Source organism: Macrosteles quadrilineatus, unplaced genomic scaffold (genome assembly GCF_028750875.1).
Source record: "Macrosteles quadrilineatus isolate MER2022 unplaced genomic scaffold, UCM_ALF_1.0 Scaffold_8__2_contigs__length_117827958, whole genome shotgun sequence".
Lineage (NCBI taxonomy): Eukaryota > Metazoa > Arthropoda > Insecta > Hemiptera > Cicadellidae > Macrosteles > Macrosteles quadrilineatus.
The window spans coordinates 45,494,286-45,515,232 of record NW_026542601.1 but is presented as its reverse complement, the minus strand read 5'-3'; the positions used below and the strand labels follow the sequence as shown (position 1 = coordinate 45,515,232).

At 38.0% G+C, this 20,947-nt stretch overlaps 1 protein-coding gene across 5 annotated transcripts in view; it reads right to left on the bottom strand.

Annotated features, from left to right (window-relative positions):
• LOC129001460 (chromodomain-helicase-DNA-binding protein 7-like) overlaps positions 1–20,947 on the bottom strand; it is a 76,257-nt gene that overhangs the window by 38,241 nt on the left and 17,069 nt on the right. For 4 of the 5 annotated variants that reach the window (XM_054428751.1, XM_054428754.1, XM_054428752.1 and 1 more), the window contains exons 2-13: positions 18,194–20,363; positions 17,815–17,943; positions 16,865–17,184; positions 14,107–14,259; positions 12,555–12,905; positions 11,830–11,923; positions 9,991–10,161; positions 9,082–9,504; positions 8,325–8,549; positions 3,474–3,601; positions 1,206–1,394; positions 761–992 (exon numbers count right to left, since the gene is read on the bottom strand). In XM_054428751.1, coding sequence (XP_054284726.1) covers positions 761–992; positions 1,206–1,394; positions 3,474–3,601; positions 8,325–8,549; positions 9,082–9,504; positions 9,991–10,161; positions 11,830–11,923; positions 12,555–12,905; positions 14,107–14,259; positions 16,865–17,184; positions 17,815–17,943; positions 18,194–20,275 — 4,497 coding nt within the window. In that variant the 5' untranslated portion in view covers positions 20,276–20,363. The remainder of the gene's footprint in view (positions 1–760; positions 993–1,205; positions 1,395–3,473; positions 3,602–8,324; positions 8,550–9,081; positions 9,505–9,990; positions 10,162–11,829; positions 11,924–12,554; positions 12,906–14,106; positions 14,260–16,864; positions 17,185–17,814; positions 17,944–18,193; positions 20,364–20,947) is intronic. The other variant, XM_054428753.1, reaches the window with a different exon arrangement.

Sequence of the window (20,947 nt, the reverse complement as noted above, 5' to 3'; positions counted from 1 at the left end):
AATTTTGTCATTCCTCAACTGTAGAAATAGAGTATAAAATGCTCCATGGAGCTGTCTGTTCTCTAGAATCGGATGAAACTAAATACTTCGGTGGTGTTTCCTCTTTCTTCTGTAGTGGAACAAACACAGCATGGCCAACTACTTTTTAGGTCTTGACAGCACCATTTCTAAGACACGACTGATTCAGAGTTAATTGCACTCTATTTATTGTCGCCGGAACAGTGTGTTCTGACATTCGACCTAGGGCGGTTCAACCGGAACTGGCGTCTAGCAGTTTTGCCGGTAAGTGTGTCCCTGGCCTTATTATGCAACCCAGTGTAAAATTTATTTTATATTAACATTATCCTTAATTAAATGATACGGCTCTTACTATTCCTAAAACTATCCCATTCCATGATAAAACCCCATGGTCATGGATCAACTAAAATAAACTTAATAAGTTAACAAAAAAGCAATTTTCGAACATAATCAACTTTTTAATCACATCAGTAGCTGCACATCATAATTATAGGACATTTTCTTTCTTTACAAACACTTACCAGGCCTTAAAACGATTTCCCTGACCATCTCTCATTTATTGGGTTAGCAGAAACCCTTTAGGCTATCAATATTTTTGGGCTGAATTGCTTGGGTAGTTAGGAAGAATGTAAAAAGGTCAGATTTCAGGGATAATAAATTTGCTTACTATGTTGATTATAACTGACAAAATACCCAGAGACATATACAAACAAATACAGAAAATATAGGAGATTACACTTACCAAACTTAGTGTCCTAAGGCCTTCAAGTAGTTTGCAATTTCTGTTCTTGAGACGGTGAGCTTCATCAATCACGCACAATCTCCAGTGAAATTCTTTCAAATCATGAAAATCTGTTATGATTATCTCAAATGTTGTTATGAGAACGTTGAATTTTGGAAGATCTTTTAATAGATTTCCTTTATCATTCTTATAATACATTTCATATTCTTGCAGCATATTTCTACTAGCAGATCTGAAACAAAAAAGGTGGTTGGTCTGTTTAGATCATTAAACATAAACAAACAATAAGTTGCAGAACATAAAGTGTGCATGTGTAAACCATAATGTAAAATGTATTGTTATTTTATAAATGTGTATAATTCACGTGCAAAATTGTTTGAAAATGATTACTTGTTCATTTAAAAAAATCCAAGTCAAAAATGGGTAAATTTTATATTATACTCACGATCCATGGTAGACTATGACATTGAGATCCGTCCAAGCTTCAAACTCCCTCTGCCAGTTGGGAATTGTAGATAGTGGAGCTATCACAAGGAATGGGCCTCTGATTCCGTACTCATGTACTGCGTTGATGAAGGTCAAAGACTGTATGGTCTTGCCCAAACCCATCTCATCTGCTAATATACAGTTGCGCCTGAAAAAATAGCTCAATGTTTAGGGGTGTGCGATGCAACATTTTTTTTTCGATTCTCTGCATCGATGCGATTCAATCGATTTGATGCAGCACGGCATGATTTTCTTTCAAAATTATTTACAACATGTGTTTCTGTAATGGATAGTTCACCTTAAAAAAACTATCCGCGGTACTATCCTGATAATCAGACCAATTCGTATACAAGGCAAAAACGTGGCTCGGATTCCACTATGAACTGAAGGTCCCTTAGTTGCCATTAGCTGTATGGGCTATTAATTTACAGCTGTGTCTAAGGAATGTCGGCATTAGTCACTAACAAGACTACAAGATCACGCCACTCATCCTACACTCATCTCCATTCATACTTGGCTTAAAATACGACCTACTTTGTATCGTCGCCATTTAATAAGAAAGAAAGAAAGGTTAAAGTAAAAAAATGTACTGAATAAAATTATGAACAAGAGGATGGTTGCTGACCTAACCTCCCGCTGATGGACACTGCTAATTTTATGGTGGGCCTAAGGAAATCCAGACTTCACTAACAATTAGAATAAGCCTATACCAAAGCAATCATTATAATTGATCTGTATTAAATAAAATTAAATTATTTTATGATGTACGGTAACTTAATTTCCACTTTTATATTTTTGGCTTTCAATACTTCCGGTTCATTCTTAGTATCAGGACAAACCAAAAAAGTTCAGTGTTTATTGTCTATTTGATACATTATTACATGCTATGTAATAAATAGATATAAAATAAAAAAATAAAAATTGAAATTAATAAATGTTTGTATTAAACTTAAAGAGTTCAAAGAGATCAGTAAGTAGGCCTACAAAAAAGGTAATATTTAATAATTAGAATTTAAATCGTTATATCTTCAACATTTGTTAAACTATGAAAATAAGTCACCAAGTCTAGCTGAAAACAGATTCATAAATGAGGATATTTTTTATATACAGAATAATAAAAAAAAAACACATTTTAAAAACTTTTATTTCTTAACTTTTTCCCTTGAACAGGTCAATATTTTTTCACTCATTATCAACCAAAATTATCGCTCATAATTTTGCGAAAGAAGCCGATGTTGGAATAGACTTTTGGCAATCTATTCTTGATACCGATACCAATGTCCAATCGGCACACCCATATCTAAATCGATACATCGTGATGTGATCAATGCATTGGAAAAACCAAATCCATGCATCGGGATTTCGATGCATGCTGAATCGAATTGCGATTCAATGCATCAAATCAAATCAAATGACATTCCAAGCCACAGATTAGCTTTGTTTCACAACGGGCTCTATTATGAAAAACTGATTGCACTTTGTCCTTATGATATGAATTCATTTTTATCCTGTAAACTGTAATCTTAATATTTGAATATATTTATTATGTGTAAACTATTTATAATGCATGATTTGTACTGACATGTCACATATTCATTGCTGATATTCAACCTCTGTATTGTGAATTTTTGCAATGAATAAATAAATTTGATTTGATTTGAATTTCAATGCATTTTTGCTGTGTCAAGTTTCTGACCATAAAAAATACAAACTTTACTCAAGATTGGACCAGCGACCGGTACTTTGGTATTATACCTAATAATTATAGCTTTGTTATTTAAACTAATTAAAATCTTATTTGGAAGTTGTTGTTAAGGAAATAGACAGGAAATCAGGCTTACCTTTAAATAAATCCATAGAGACACATAAAATAATATCACAAAAGTATAAATTTTCGCAAGTGGTCAGTGACCACAAAAATTTCTACTTATAATTTTATGTGCCTCTATGGACTTATTTAAAGGCAAGCCTGCTTTCCTGTCAACTTCCTTAATAATTCCTGGCAAATGCCCAATCTTTTTATCAGATAACCTTATTTGGAAGTTGATTCATCGATGTGGTCGGTATAATACCAAAGTACCCAGCAACCTTTTGAATACCTAGCTATTTTTATTAAAATTAACCGATTTTTTATGCACATCAGATTTAGTCTAAAATTAGTAAGGTTTTATACATACAGAAGTATAATACACTGTAAAAGATTAACAAATTGATCAATGTCTCTTACCCATTGTACCACGAAAACAGCAGCCAATTGAGCCCTTCAAGCTGATAAGCTCTCAAAGTGTTTTGGTTGTTGTACACTGGAGATTCATCAAGCTTCTCCCAATCGTTAGGGTTAGGTTTTTTCTTGGGCTACAAATAAAGAAAACACGAACCATTTAATTTGCAAAGAGAATTTGAAAGAGTACATAAAAATTGTAACATCTACCCTTCAATAAGAGTGAAAAATGTGACACCAGTGCACACAAACGGCATCAACACGAAACACTCATCACTCATTAACACTGACTAGCTCTATTTTCCCCTATATCGAGTTATCTTCAGTCTTTGCTCAATAGTTACAACTGATGTTTATCACTTTGTATCATGGTGGAAGAAAAAAACATATTCCCGTCATATGCTCACGTCTCCCATATTGCAAACACCATTTTATAATTTAGAAAAAAATATTAAAACAATAACAATAAAACCAAAACAAACATATACTTATATCATATGGCAATACAATCAGGTGATTTTTTTTTACAATCTGGGTGACGTCAGCAAATGAAAGGAATAGCCAAGGCCCCACTAGAAAAACAGGCCATGCTGCAGGATCCATGACGTCATACTTGTTGATATATTCACTGCAATATCCCATAAGTTTTAGGTGAATAAGCTGGCTGTTTGTCAGATTTTAACGTTAAGATTTTAGTACAACTATCCACCACTGTGAGGTAGTGTGGCGCTGACCGCGCTGCAGCATGGTTTTTCTAGTGGGGCCTTGGAATAGCACACCTAGCCTATGTTTGTTTTCCTTCCACCATGACTTTGTACAGTGTTTTATAATTTGCTAGTATACTGTGGATGACTTGTTATAAACACATGTTACAAGTTTTTTGTTTACTTTTCCTTATAGGGAATAAGCTATTGCCGTAGGTCTCATGGTAAGACCTGGACCCAGGACCGATTTACTTTCTTGTTTACTAGGGTTTTGACGTCCCTAGAGGCCAAAAAGACCATCCGTTCAAATTCATATATATATATATATATATATACACACACACACACACACACACACACACACACACACACACACAAGTCCGTTAGCACGATAACTCAAGCAAAAATTATTAAATTTAGATGAAAAAACCCTACATGTATTCGAACCAGCAAGATCGGATTATGGGAACAGGGGTTTATGGCGGTTTTTATGGGGTAAAAATGGGGTTTTCCTACTTTTCACCCTAAAAACATAAAATTTTACAATTTTTTCCAAACCATTTTGTAGAGCTCATAAAAACAAATAATTAAGTAGCTGAAGTTGTTGCATGCCGAACGGTTAAAATTCCAAAAAAGTGTAAATTTTAAATTGCCATGTTATTCTTATGGAGGGTAAAGAAACTGTTAAGGCCTGTTCACACCGGCGTAGCCAGACGTCTGCAGACGTATTCGGTGTATTAATACGTCGCCAGTGCACTGTTCACACCGCAGCTACGTCTGACGGCTACGTAGCCGGCAGTTGTTTGTTTATTTTACTATACTAGATAACCTGTTGCTCGAAATCGAGCAAAAATGCAACTTGAAATAAAATAATGAAGAACAAAAAACATAAACAGCAAAACCTCTATCAAAGAGTCACTCTAAAGTAATTTATATGACTGATTATTGGAACGTGAAAAATATTACGTTGTAAAAAATTATAAAAAGTAATCTAAGGTACAATATTTAAATGATTTAATTATTTTGGTTATCTCTTATGTACTGTAGGCCGCGGGTGCCCTCTATGAAATCGTAGATGTCAACCATACACTGTAAAATAAGCTTTTCAGACCAATGTAATGTAGCAAGCTAAATCCCTCTCTTGACGCCAACCAGTACGACACGTACGATAGCATTGTTAAATTATTTCTACGATATGTTCTGTTTTAGGCATGTTTAAATTAGGTGTCCGAACCAAAGTCTCCGGTTAGGAACATAAGAGTAGATTTAACGACGTATCTAGAACGGATTAACGTTAAACACTATTAGTTTTTGAAATTAAGAAAAAAACAATGATTTATTTAGCCAGGTGGTGCTCTTTTTTCAGCATTAAAATAGCTGCGACATCTATACAGCTAGCATCATTGTAGAGAGGGAAGCCACTTCTTTGGTCTCTTACTATGCACATAAGAATCTAACTCGACTCCTAGGAGCTCTCGTCCCTATAAATTTCTGCCACAGTTTTAAAAGATTAGGCAAATGGCAAATTGGGCACTGTGACCCTATTTCCCGCATATTTTTTTTTCATTTTTGTTTGAATGGTTTTACATACGCTGTTGGGTTCCAGTGCCAACGTCGTACTTATAGATCTGTGCGTATTCAGGATCATGGCCTTCTTGAGGAATTAGATTACCTACTCGGTGGTAAAACTTGTCATGGATCTTGAAATTGTAAATACCCTGTGTGATCCTCTCGTCAAAATGAGCTTCAGAGCTGACCATGGCAAAAGCGCAATTGAATTGACGAATTTTACCCAGATAATTTCTGGATCCAAGCTTCACAGCCCTGTTTTCAGATTGGGAGTCTCCAATAAGTTCCTGAAAGTATGGGGAAATTCGCAAATGAGGTAAATGAACCTTTCATTTATGGCAACAAAGAGTAAAAATTGAACTGTTTCGGCCAGTCTTTTCCTGCTTAAAATGTAAGCCACCAAAATGTAAAAATTTAACGTTAATTTGTCGGAGATTGGATGTATCACGACAGCGGTACTGCCACTCTGTATCCGTCAAATTGGGAGGATGATGCAAGCGGTCACGTTTGCGATCCCTCCAGCCACTCACAGTTCTTTGTCTTACTGGTGGCATTTAATTTTAAATTTAGATGAAATAGGAAAGTTAACCAATCAACAGAAAACACTACAAAGGAATTTTGATACACGTTGTAAATTACATGATAATATTGTAATGTAACGGGTAACTGTCCTGTGAATAATCACTTTCAAACATTCACTTAATCACACCGAACTGTATCGAAAGCTACATGACAATTCAGTAAAATACGATGTAAGGTAAATAAATTCAACCATTACAAACAATTAATTTGTTGTCAGGTTTAATTTGTCAGGCTTTAATTTGTTGTCAGGCTAGTAAACTCTTTATTTATGAACCAGACTTAGTTAACAGATGTTTAAATACAAATATAAAATTCCAGCTTTGCTCTGTAAGTAATAAGTCCTGCAGTCTGTGGTTAACCTTAAAAACTATTTCAAACTACGTCCATATGTTATTTTATTTGTAAACAAAAGGAAATGAGTTTGATCTAATATCAACAGATAGCGCCACCTTCCAAACTTTAGCCCTTAAATGTACTTAAGTGGTGCCCTTGCTTAATATTCTGAGACGTATTTGCACATCTACGTGAAAATACCTTTGATTTGACACCTCAAACTTTAAAATCCATCAAGGCGTTATTGAGTTATGACTGTGAAAAGAAAACTGCTTGCGTATTAATATATAGATTATTTTATATTCGTTGATATTTGCTAATTTACTGTTTATTTTTATTACTGTTTCATGAATTTCAGTTAAGATTGCTACGGTTTACTTGCAGCTTTTATAGTACCCTGAAAAGTCGGTTGATTTATGTGTTAATGTTGACAAAAATATTTCACTGTAATTTTTTGCCGTATATAGTAGACTAGGCCTATAAGATTTGCGCTATATTATAATATACAAAAAAATATTACCAGAGAACATGCAATAATTTTGCTCATCCATAAGGATTACATAATAAAATAGTATATTGTGTAAGTAAGACGTAGGCCTATGTCTAGAAATAATTCATTATAATGTTTCATAAATGTCAACCCACTATATGAGCAATAGTGAATAATATACCATATTAAGATAGTCATTGTTTTTGATAAGGAGATTTGCAAGCATAAACAAAAAAAAAATGTCGACATTAGGTACTCGTATAATGAAGTTAATACGATTTAATGATTCTTTTTAAAGTTATAATGAATTTTATGTTATAGTCCAACATTTACCACTAATAAATTAAATATAAGGTGGAGGGAGGGTGGCGGTGACAGCCCGGTGTGCTAGTGCGCATGCGCGTATTCGGCTATGCGAGCTACGCGTAGCTAGCCGGCGTAGCGGCAGCGCCGTAGCTTCCGTAGCTCACGTATTAATACGCCGGTGTGAACACTCTCTATGAATTACATTAAGAGCTACGTCAGCTACGTATTTCGAAAAAGTATTAATACGTCCCGCTACGCCGGTGTGAACAGTCCTTTATAACTTGCTTGTATATGGACATATTTTTAATGACATGTCGAAAATTTGTTTACTTCATACTAAGCTCTTAATATTTCAATAAAAAAACACCTTTTATTGTCTTCCCTGTAGCAGCAAACCTAAGTACTCATAATAATTAATTAATATTTAAATAGGAAATAAATCTGATAATTTTAAGGGAATAATTTTATGGATTTCCAGCCAAGTAGAACAAAATTTGCTTAGTCTGCAGGTTTGCTGGGGTGGGGGTATTTGCTTGTTATTTTGTTCAACCAACATAGTTACTTAGCAACCCATAAGCTCAATGTTAAATTTTTAAGTTTTCAAATGAGTTGTGTAGAGAAATACAAATTATTCTGAGGTAGTGGCTGTCGTCAATCATGTTACTAAGGCTATAAGTCCCTAATTCCAAAATGTAGTCAAAATCCTTCCGCTGGATTTTGAGATAAATATTACAGACACAGAAAGACAAACGGACTATGCCAAATTTTGACAAACAGAGATGTTGATGCCATTCTGTATTCATCTATGTTATAAATCATGAATATAGCATTTCTAAACTAAATCTAACTACAATTACAGTAATATACACGCACCTTCCACTGATCTTTAGGAGGCAGCTTGTTGAACTTCTGGTACTGCTGGATCTTGATTGGATCAATATCTTCCTCCAGTTCCCACGTGCTGTCCTCATACTGCAGGGATCTCCACTTGACCAGGTAGTGTTTGATGGTCTTCCCTGTGTTGGGGTCCGTGTGTTCCGCCATGTCCAGCACTCTGTCTACCTCCACGTAGTCCGGGTTGAACGGGTCTTCTTCCAACTATAAACAGGCAAAAATAGTCAAGAGATTAACTATGCTGTAACTTAAGATTTTAATTTTACAATTGGCTAGTAGGATTGCTAGTTTGTAGTTTACCTGCATTCACATTTGTGTGAATAGGCCTATGCCAAAGGATAAAAGGATAAAAAGGATAAAGTAGTCGATACAATTAGAAACAATATCAAAACAACATCAATACTCCCAGTGCAGCGATAGGAAAACTGCTCACAGCCCAGGTGATTCAATTGTGTAACATACTTATGTACACATGCATGAGCTGATTTTTCAATTGTGAAACAAACTGTAAATAGCAAAATATGCAATGAGTAACCACTAAGTTAACAACAAACCCAAACCTTGACAATATCCAACAGCATTCAAAAGTAGAATGTGAATTTAATATTTTACAATATGAATTTTAAAATGCATAACGATTCATGAACTTATTGACCAAAAAAGTAGGCACAAGCTGGATTTTGTTTCTACACTTTACAGTGGGCAGTTGTTTCTAGAACTAACAACACATACTTACATTCTCAAAGATGTTAGCATGATGAGCCATCTTCTGTTTGAACCGCTTCAGTTTGGAAGCTATTCTCTTGTCTCCTTTGTACAACTCGTCCTCTGTCTTCCACTCACAATGGAGGTATGAGAAGTTGCGATACTTCACATAATACTCTTCCACTTCCACAAACTTGTTATCCGGATCGTTGGGATCCACTAGCTTCTCGTTCACATGGTCTTGATTTTGTTCAAGTGCAGCAGTCTGCTCAATTTCCTCTTTGTGGACGTTTTCTTTCTCTTCGCTTTTGTCACCTTCCACATTCAGAGTTTCTTCTGGTGGCTTTTCGCCTGAATTTGCCGCTTTTAACTTCTGTATATCCTTCAACTCCCTTTTGCCCTTGCGAACGGCAAGTATGTACTGCACCACCATTGAATCCTCATCGGTTGTATTCTGAGAAAGAAGAGCATTTTTAATTTGAACATTTCAAGAGAAAACTGTTACAGATTAAAGGAAAAGGATTAAAGTTATCATCGTGTTACTCAAGCTTGACAAAATAATGTTGAGGTAACTTTTTGATTGAAGGCTAATATTAGCAAATATTACAGCAAAAAGTATGAGCAATTGTTTAAAAAAAACTCTTTACCATTTTATCTTAGACTAATAGAATAAAACATGTTTCCGTCTGAATCAGAATCTGGTAGTTGGACAGATACTGTCTGGAGATGTTTTTTTTTTTAAATCGTCGTAACAAAATAATCAACCTTCTCATTTATGGATTTTGTAAACAATAGAAACTGAACATTCTAATATGCTATCTAAAAAAGTACACTTTTGATTTGTTTCAAACAACAATCTATTATATGAACATTTTTTTTACAATAAACAATTTTAAACGTTTTAGCTATGAACATTGATTTAATGTTGACTTGTACTTACAATATATACAAAGTTAGGCTTGACAGGAGCACCATCAGCAGTAGAGGGAGGGGAGTCTTGTCTAGAAATGTCCAGCTTGGGAGAAGACTTGCCTGACTCCTCATCAGACATGGCCAACATGATGTCATCTACATACTTTTTCCTCTGGGTGTTACGTGCTGACCTTCTCTTCTGCACCACAACAAACTTATTCAGTTACCATCTCACACTACAATTATCTTTTTATACAACATTGCAAAACATTAGGGGTAGGCAAGTATTCAAACTTTAATCTTTTGTTGAACCATTAATTCACTATTCGGCTTGGCTTGAGACTTCAAAAAAAAAGGTTGGGATATGTTTTAGAGCTGAATAATAAACTACCATTGTAGTTAGCAAAAAAGATAAAAATAAATCCTGTATCAACTGTTAGCTTCCATGAAATATTGAATCATTTTTGCTTACATAACCTATTACATGCTCATGATGGTTGGCCACTGGATCGTTAAAATTAGCACTAATAAGGTTTAAATTACCTGGCTACTGTCTCCGAACCTCGGTATAGTTTTAAGAAACTACAGCTGTTTCATGCCTTACATTGGCACATCATCAGGTTTGGTGAACGCCAGCTTTTCTATAAAATATCCCTCGGAGATGAGATCGTTATGGTTTTTCATGTTTTTCGTAAAACCAGAACGATCTCATCTCCGAGGGATATTTTATAGAAAAGCTGGCGTTCACCAAACCTGATGATGTGCCAATGTAAGGCATGAAACAGCTGTAGTTTCTTAAAACTATACCGAGGATCGGAGACAGTAGCCAGGTAATTTAAACCTTATTAGTGCTATTACATGCTGTTGACTCGATATTTAAATCCGACATATTCAAGCAGTTGACTAAATCAACAAACTATGGCACTGTCGCTTTTACTGTGACTTGCTATGTTTACATTTAAAAGAGCAACAGGAGTAAGAGATTCTATTATTACACAAAGCTCCACATGAAGATTGCATCTTACTAATATTATAGATCTGAAAGTTTGTGAGTTTGTGTGTGTGTTGCTCAATAACGCATAAACTACTGGACGGATTGGGCTGAAATTTGGCATGATGATAGCTCACATTCCCGATTAACATTAAAGCATATTCTTATCTCAAAATTCCTTTCGGGCTCCGCCCCAGTGGCTCTGTAGTTCCCCATGTTAACCTTATGATTTTTCATATTTAAAAGGAATTAATGAATCTTAACAGCTGTTTCAATTAAACAAGTTGGTTCTGTTCTATGATGTTCAATAGCATAAAAGTTACAAGGATTACCAACAGGGTGCAGCACTATTATTATTTTTTAATTTATGACAACAGCTAATTTTCAACCAAAAGGTGAGTGAGCGTAGCGAACGAACTTCAACCTGGAGGCGAGTTAGCGTAGCGAACGAGCTAACCTGAAGGCAAGTGAGCGCAGCGAACGAGCTCCAACCTAAAGGTGAGTAGCGAACGAACTTCAACCAGGACGTGAATGAGCCATGCGAATACTTATGAAGTTAAACGGGGCAAAGCCTGTGGGTACAGCTAGTATATTATAAGTATAGATTATGCAAATCGGTTAGTTCATAGCAAATACACAGAACTTGGTATAATATTGACTTATTTAATACATATTCAAATAAATTTACCCACATAAAGTCCATTTTTATCTTTTTTAAATAAGAACACATTTTTGTAAAAACCAGAAATACACGTGTGGTTAAAATTTTGTTTCAAAAGCTCAAAGCTTCAAACTTGTTTGAAAATAGAAAATAATTTAAACCTGAACACTCTTAACTTATATGAATCTTCTAGCTAAGTGACGGTTTAAACTCACATTACTATCTTCCCCGTCAGAAGCCATGATACCGCCATCGTCAGAATCATGAGCTGCAGCTTTGCTCTTCTTTCGTTTCAAGTTGGCATTTGTCCTGGAAGATAAGTTAACGTTTAAAATTTTTTGAATGAGTAATGGTTATCAAAACACTTATCTTTACATTTAAAAAGCTAATTAATAAATTATTCTTAATTGAAGTAAGTGATGATATTAGAATCATTATTTTCCTATCACTGTATGGAAATGATCACTTTGCTACACCTGTAAACAAAAAAACAAATAAATTATTCCCATGTGATTCCAAACCATTCTTGCTAAATCAGCTGATTTCATTCTAATTTAGCGTTGGCGTTTCCAAAAAAGCACCAACATACAAGCAAATAATTTACCCCTAACCTAAAAATCTCTAAATGGCATTTTATACAGGCTACAGCCAGAAAAAAATCTGTATGTTATAAGTTAACTATGGTGGTAGGAAGAATCTTGTGTGTATTACCATTGACAGTCAAAGGTATTACACACAGTCATTGCCGCCCTCTAAATGTTTGGCGAAGCTTTAGTTCTCAAGCGGAATTGACGTATTTTGCGCTCTTAATACACAAATGGCTTTTTTCCTCCTTTTTGTCTTTGGAAGAAATTAATATTTTGTTGGCAGAGGCACACTCTGAGGCTCATTCGACACCTTTTATAAGGCTACAGCTAGTCTATGTAGAACGTCAACTCACTTTGCATTTCGTGCAGGTCTGCCCTTTGACTTCTTCTCCTTCTTGGCTTTCCTCGGCGAAGGAGAAGCCTTGAGAGGCAGTGAACTGTCACTGTCCACATCCCCTACATCTTCCTCCTTCACCGTAGCAGTGTCGTCCTCCTCCTCTTCAACATGTTCCGTCTCATTGTCTGTCTGTTCAGTGTGTTCTGTCTGCTCTTCATTCTCCTTCACTTCATCCACAACCTCCTCCTTTTCTTCCTTCTCCTCCTCTGGTTCTTCTAACGGCATCTCTTGTTCTTCTTCTTCGACCACACTCGGCTGTTCCTCTTCCTCTTCATCTTCTTCGTACTTCTTTTTCTTTGGAGATCTTCTGTGAAAATGAAAAGTGTGTGGAATTTAGTACACCTATAATAGTTTGATTGGCTAAGAATTTCACATGAAGGCAAAAATTTAAAAAATCAAAACCCAAATCTCAAATCCTACAGGTGAAACTTTTTTAGTTACAGTACCTGGTGAAGGTTGCAAAAAATACCGGTAATGATAAAATATTGTTCAATATGAAATCAAAACTAAAAGAGATTGACTCCTGATCCAGATATAATAACTTGAATATGTGACTGATAAATTTCAAACCCAAAACAACATAGCTTTTATAAAAACATAATGTTAAAATTAATTAAACTCCTGACACCAACATAAACATGAATATTAGATTGATTATTAGATTAATTAGAACATTTAGTGGTCAATATTTCTTTGTGATTAAATAAATATCAAAATAAAATTAAATTGTATTCAGCAGTTTCAAAAATAAAAGTGCCAACATTTTGAATTTTGAAACTTTTGAATCTCGAAACTTGTCGATCGAATCTCAAAACCGGAACCCTCCTTAAGTTTTGATGGTTTTGAGATTTGAGATTCGGTTTAGACATGTCACTAAGGGGAATCATTCTTGAGGATGGCAATTATTAAGTTTATAATTATCAAGTTGCATTGATATTTACTAAGAAAGAACTCTTGAACATTATTTTAAATCTTATTTTAAAGGGATGGGCATTTTTACAGTTCACGCCTTATATATTTTTGAAACAATTAAATATTTTTTAAATATTGCTGAGACTCAAGAATTACCTGTGCATAATTATAATACAAGGGGTAAAAATTATTTAGCTAAAGAAAAACCAAGACTGGAACATTTTTAAAAATAAACCTTCTTATATTGGAAACTATTTTTTTTTTTTTAACTTAAAAGACAAATCTAAATTTATGAAAAAACTGAAGGCATTCTTACTTGACCTTGCACCTTACAAAATAGAAGATTATAGTAATTTAAATTTAAAATAATGTAGCCTATAGTATTTTGTTTAAATGTTTCTTATTGCTAATTTAGGTAGTAAGTAACAATAGACACTATTCATGTACGAAAATGTGTACTGTGTGAATAAAGACTCTTTGAATCTTGAATCTTATACTTTTGCGATTCTAAGCCCTTCTAGTAGGATGATACAAAAATAACACTAGCTTTACACACTGTAACTATGCACGTAAAATAAATTTGGCTTCCATCATACCTCTTTCCTTTTTCACTAGCTTCATTAGCAGCCTTGGGCTCACGCTTCTTTCTAGGAGTTTTAGTTTTGGGAGTTTTTGGCGTCTTTATCTTTGGTTCTTTCGGAGGTTTAGGTTCCTTGGGTGTTTTTGGTTCTCTTGGCTTCCTTGGTTTCCTGAAAGAAATCATTTTTATGCTAAACACCTTTCCTTAAAAATGGATTTTTTTTTAATAGAGTTTAGTTAGCTTAACCAAGAGTCCAGAAGAATAGTATCTTTACCTTTAAATTGCATCTAAATCAATCTAATTCAACAATGTTAGTATTTTATTTCACAAAACCGGTTGTTATTATTTAATAATTTAATAAATTTTAATAACATTATTCAATTTTAGTCAGCACATTTAATTTTAACCAAATCAAAATGAAGAACTACTTAAAACATGGTGTCTACTTAACCTGGTTTGAAAAATTCAAGGAGTTTTCCAGGAGAATTCAAGACAAATTCCTGAATTTTAAGGAGCTACTATCGGAACCCGTTTAACTAATTGCAACCCACTAATAAATGAAAATGATTATTATTAGGCTATTATTATTATTAATAATGATTATTATTAATAATGATTATTATTATTTGAAACAAAACATTTCCAAAGAATAATATTTTATACAACATAATAAAACAGTATAACTGGTAGGTAAGGCGACACCAGTTATCATCTCCCGCGATTGTGGGAATATCAGTGAGCATATCTTGCAGTATCTTCAACTCCAGCGACAAAACGTCACTCAGTCAACGATCACGGCAACACCCGTATGCATATTTTGCGGTTTGGGCGACACCGATAACCGTCTCTCGCGATCGCGGCAATACCCGTAGGCATATATTGCGGTTTCGGCAACACCGATAATCGTCTACCGCGATCGCGGCAACACCCGTGGGCATATCTCGTGGTTTCGGCGACACCGATAATCGTCTCTCGCAATCGCGGCAATACCCGTGGTGAGCATATCTTGCGGTTTTAGCAACACCGATAATCGTTTCCCGCGATCGCGGCAACACCCGTAGGCATCTCACGTGGTTTCGGCGACACCGATAATCGTCTCTCACAATCGCGGCAATACCCGTGGGCATATCTTGCGGTTTCGGCAACACCGATAATCGTTTCCCGCGATCGCGGCAACACCCGTAGGCATCTCACGCGTCTCTCGCAATTGCGGCAATACTCGTGAGCATATCTTGCGGTTTCGGCAACACCGATAATCGTCTTCCCGCGATCGCGGCAATACCCGTGAGCATATCTTGCGGTTTTAGCAACACCGATAATCGTTTCCCGCGATCACGGCAACGCCCGTAGGCATCTCACGTGGTTTCGGCGACACCGATAATCGTCTCTCACAATCGCGGCAATACCCGTGGGCATATCTTGCGGTTTCGGCAACACCGATAATCGTTTCCCGCGATCGCGGCAACACCCGTAGGCATCTCACGTGGTTTTAGCAACACCGATAATCGTCTCCCGCGATCGCAGCAATACCCGTGAGCATATCTTGCGGTTTTAGCAACACCGATAATCGTTTCCCGCGATCGCGGCAACACCCGTAGGCATCTCACATGGTTTCGGCGACACCGATAATCGTCTCTCGCGATCACGGCAATACCCGTGAGCATATCTTGCGGTTTCGGCAACACCGATAATCGTTTCCCGCGATCGCGGCAACACCCGTAGGCATCTCACGCGTCTCTCGCAATTGCGGCAATACTCGTGAGCATATCTTGCGGTTTCGGCAACACCGATAATCGTCTTCCCGCGATCGCGGCAATACCCGTGAGCATATCTTGCGGTTTTAGCAACACCGATAATCGTTTCCCGCGATCACGGCAACGCCCGTAGGCATCTCACGTGGTTTCGGCGACACCGATAATCGTCTCTCACAATCGCGGCAATACCCGTGGGCATATCTTGCGGTTTCGGCAACACCGATAATCGTTTCCCGCGATCGCGGCAACACCCGTAGGCATCTCACGTGGTTTTAGCAACACCGATAATCGTCTCCCGCGATCGCAGCAATACCCGTGAGCATATCTTGCGGTTTTAGCAACACCGATAATCGTTTCCCGCGATCGCGGCAACACCCGTAGGCATCTCACGTGGTTTCGGCGACACCGATAATCGTCTCTCGCGATCACGGCAATACCCGTGAGCATATCTTGCGGTTTCGGCGACACCGATAATCGTCCCCCGCGATCGCGGCAACTCCCGTAGGCATATCTCGCACTTTCGGCGACACCGAAAATCGTCTCTCGCGATCGCGGCAATACTCGTGAGCATATCTTGCGGTTTTAGCAACACCGATAATCGTTTCCCGCGATCGTGGCAACAAAAGCGGTAGTGTTTAGGTTAGGCGACGATTCCGATGACTGGGCTCCGGATTCCCGGAGGTTTGGGTGGATTCCTGGAGTTTTCCAGGACATTTCAAGGTAAGATAAAATTCCCGGAGGTTTCCCGGTTTTCCCGAATTTCCCGGAGAGTAGACACCATGTAAAATAACTTTTTTACAATTAACTGCCCTTAGAAATTCAATAGGAACACATTTAAAGCAACATCTACAGCCTGACCGATTACAATTTTTAAGGTTTCTAGTGTTTAGTAAAAAAAATACCTTAAACTCAATATTAGCAACAAAAACATAGAATACTCATTAACAAGGAGAATTCAATAAAAACAAACTTCAAGTACGGTATATTAAATTGATTTTCAAGAATACAATTTTAAATTACCTTGGGGTTTTGCCTTTCTTCAGCCCATCACCATGCAGCGGAGGAGGGGGTTCTTCGTCTTCTGTAAAGTTGAAGACGCTGCTCTCATTATCGGGTGGCAGCACGTTGCAAGGTTCCAACACCGGAGGCCCTTGGTCACTGTCCAACTCCGGAGCTGGCAACTGCGGAGGAAACATATGACCTTCGCCCATGTTTACATTATCTTGTAGCTGAGGTGGGTATATCTCTGGGGGTTGGTCATTGTTCTTCTTCCGACTCTTCCTAGCTCGAGGAGTCCCTGAACCTTTACCTCTTCCTTTTCCTCTTCCTCCGCTCGGCATCTGGAAAACCAATCAAACTTTGTTAGGGGATTGATCGAGTTCACCAACTGAAAGAAGAAAAACCCAAAAACAGTTTATACCGACGGTAAAAAAGACACCACCAAACTGACAAAAAGCATCTGTTGACGAAAAAATTCGAGGGCTGGACTTCTATTTTTATTTGTCAAATACAAGTGATGGAATTGAGTAGAGAATTAGTAGCCTAATAAATACTCGGGTAAATAAACTAATTACAATTGCATGTTCTAATTCATATTATAAAACAAAAGAAATCCTAACTATTCTGCAAAAAAATATTGTTTTTAAAAATTATTCATTTAATTTAATTCTAACAAAAAGTGTATCTCTTACACAAAATAGTTATTTACAAAAATTGTAAAGATAATATTACAAAAATACACATTTGTCTAATGATCAAAACCATATATTCAAAAATAAACTGAACACGTGCAAAAAGAACTAGGGGGAAATAACCACAAATGTCACAGGGTTTGAGGTGTCTAGATCAAGCATTAAAACAAAAGAACTCAATTTGTCACACCAAAAGCTAGGGGAATTGAAATGAAAATAAGATGATTTTTTTCTGAAAAAGGGGGAATGGTTTAATGCTTTGCTGGGCCAAAGTCTTACATGAAGATATGCATCCAAAGGGCCCGCATTATATATTGGACTTTGAAGCAAACACATTGGTCCGCCCATACAATGGTCATTAGCTTCATGCTGTTGCAACATATTGATCCTCTCCTGAAGGTGGGTTATCTGCAATCAACACACAATTAACCAGCCTTTCCCTTACTTCCCCTTTACCTTCTTACAAGTATGCACTATACATCACCAATACAATTGAGAAGACTCTTAGATTTTAAAGGAATATCTTAAACACTTATAAAATAGTTTAACATGTGTTGTTTTTCAAAAATAAAATCCCCTGTCTTGCGTATAGACAACTTGTTGCTTAGGAAATATTTTGTAAATTTATATTTGCTCAGTTAGTATTGTTTCGACTTACCCTCATCTGAACTTCAGGAGTTGGAGGCATACAGTAGGTCTCTTGCAACTGCTGGTTCAATGCAGCCATTTCCTGTTGATGACTGATGGGTGACTGATACATCGGGGGCCTCTGTTCTTGTGGTGGTCCGATGTCAGGCATCATCCCAGGTTGTTCTTGGCCCATCATGTCGTCTGGCTTACCCCCATACTGCATGTTGAAGTTAGTTGGCGGGGGATGAACCATATTTCCAGTGACAGGATCTAGAGTCGAATTAGAAGCCTGATTCTGCGGTATTATCGGCGACTTGTTCATGTCCATGGTAGGAGCCAACGTTTGTTGAACATCACTGGACAACGGCACTTGAGGAACATGGGGTGGTGAAGAAAACTTCTCCTGCACATGAGTAGGTGGAAGGGGTTGTATCTGGCTGGGAGTGAGAGGTTGTGTTTGTGGGGAAGGAGGAGGAACATTGCTGGGTTGTTGAGTCAGTGGTTGTTGTTGTTGGTTTGTAAACTCAGTGTTGCCGACATTAGATTCATTACTTGGTGGTGGTTGATTTTGCATATTCATATCAGGCATTACAACATTCATGTTGCTCTGTGGCACTGACATGGGTAATGACTTGGGAGGATCCATCGCTCGGGACTCCTCTGCCGGCATGTACGGTGGCATGTTCTGCTCCATCAGTCCCATGCCCCCGTTGATGGGTGGTCGTTGTGGTTGAGGAGGCCAATGGGGTGGTGTGGCTTGCGGTCCCCTGTAAGGAGGATAGTCAGTAGAAGTCCCACTGACTGGCGGCATCACCATTTGTTCTAACTGCTGAAGTGTGCTTTGTTGGGGGTAGGACGAGGCAGGTGTGGTGTTTGTTTTTGGAGTCAAAGCTGTCGCAGGCCTAGGTGACAGTGTAGTCTGTTGAGAGTGAGGGTGTGGAGAGAGAGTGGTGGGTTTGGCTGGGGACATGACAGGCCTGGGGGACATCTGAGGTCTGGGAGACATCTGTGGTCGTGGAGACATCTGAGGTGACAGTTGAGGGTACGGCGCCGGGGCTGCAGGAGGAGGCCTGTATTGAGGCTGAGGACTGCCCTGGTTCAGATTCTGAGGAGCCGTCGGAGCAGGAGCTGCCTTCTGAGGGGTAGGACCCAGCCCAGGAGGACCCTGGGGATATTGGTTGGATCCGCTGACTTCAATTCCGATCGGTCTTGTCATTTGTTGCTGTGGGAACCCGGGGTGACTCATCTGGCCCGGCATCCCTTGCATATGATTGTACGGAGCACCAGCTTGATTACTAGCCATGTCCACTTGGTTGGGATATTGTAAATGATGAGGAGGCATTCTCGGGGTCTGTTGATGTACATTGTAACCGGGATATCCCGTATTGCCCGGATATACCATATTCTGCTGTTGCGGATAACAAGGTTGTTGCCTTTGGTAATTGTTATTTGCCGCCATTCCCTGATGAGAGCTCATCATGGGGTTCATCATAGCTTGTTGGCTACCACCGAACTGAGGTCCCATTTTCTGTTGACTGAGCGGGTTTTCTTGTTGATACATGTGTTGTTGCCTGTAAGCATTGGGTGGTGCCATTTGTCCGTAGTGCCTCATCGGGCCGGGCCCAGGATAGGCGTGACCACTGTTCCAGCCTTGTAGTCCTGAGTTGTCAGTCATCCCTTGACTCTGGTCCATGCTGTATATGTTGTCTGTGGGAGCCCCATAAGGTGCATACTGGCCTCCCGTAGGACCCGTGGGTGCTGATGTTCTTCTCATGTCATGTTGCTGAGGCAGCATGGCTCTGCCGTAGCTGCTGCTCGTGTTGGTCGGGACCATCGCTCTCGGTGTGCTGTCGTATCCTCTGTGGTTCTGATGGAACATAGAGGGGTCCGAAGTGAAGTCTCCGCCGAACGATGCCAGCTTCTGTAACGGGCTCTCTTGATGCATCTCCGGCTGGTGCATCTGGTACGGCTGATGCGGGTACTGTGCCGTACTGTTTGCGGGGTTGTCCCTTTGCTGTGACGGGGGCTCAAAGTTGTCAGATCCCAGGTCAGGAAGGCTGTCCAACATGCTCCCTCCCACATCTTCTCCGAATAAGTCGTATGAATCCATTATGCTAAACTACGCTAGACTGTCGAGCTCGAGCGCTCTCAACTTTGAACGCGACATTGCAGTCACGTTACAGTTTAGCGGCTTGTTTCTGAAACAAAACAAGTAAAATGTTAGTGGAAATTATCAACATAATAAATCCAAGCAAAAGCTTAGCATAAACATTGTTTTAATTGACTACTTATACTCTATTTCACGGTCACTGTGTTGTGCAGGTCTTACGGGAGATTGTTATGAGATTACAATTTACTGGAAACATGTTCACGATCATACTGAGTGTTTCAACCATCCTAGCCATCATCATGAGGGTGCAAAATTTGCTTTTGTTATAGCTTAATAATGTTATTTAGACATTGGTACTGTATTTTGAATGATTGAATAGTTTTTTTTTTTGAATTTTGTATGGAAGTAAAAAAAGCCTAAGAAAAAAATAGGAAAATATAATAGTGTTTAACAATAAAATGCAAAGAAATCATTCTCAGTAGACGCTGCTGCCATCTAACGGATTTATTTGGATCTAGACATCAACCTAGCCTAGGCTTATAGAGAAAGTTGTTTTCTGGGACATGGAGCGGTTCTGTATATCTATTAGGGGGTCTATAATAATACGGGGAACAGTTTCGTAATACTAGGCCAATGGGTTATATGTAGTTGTTTGATTCAAATTAATTCTGA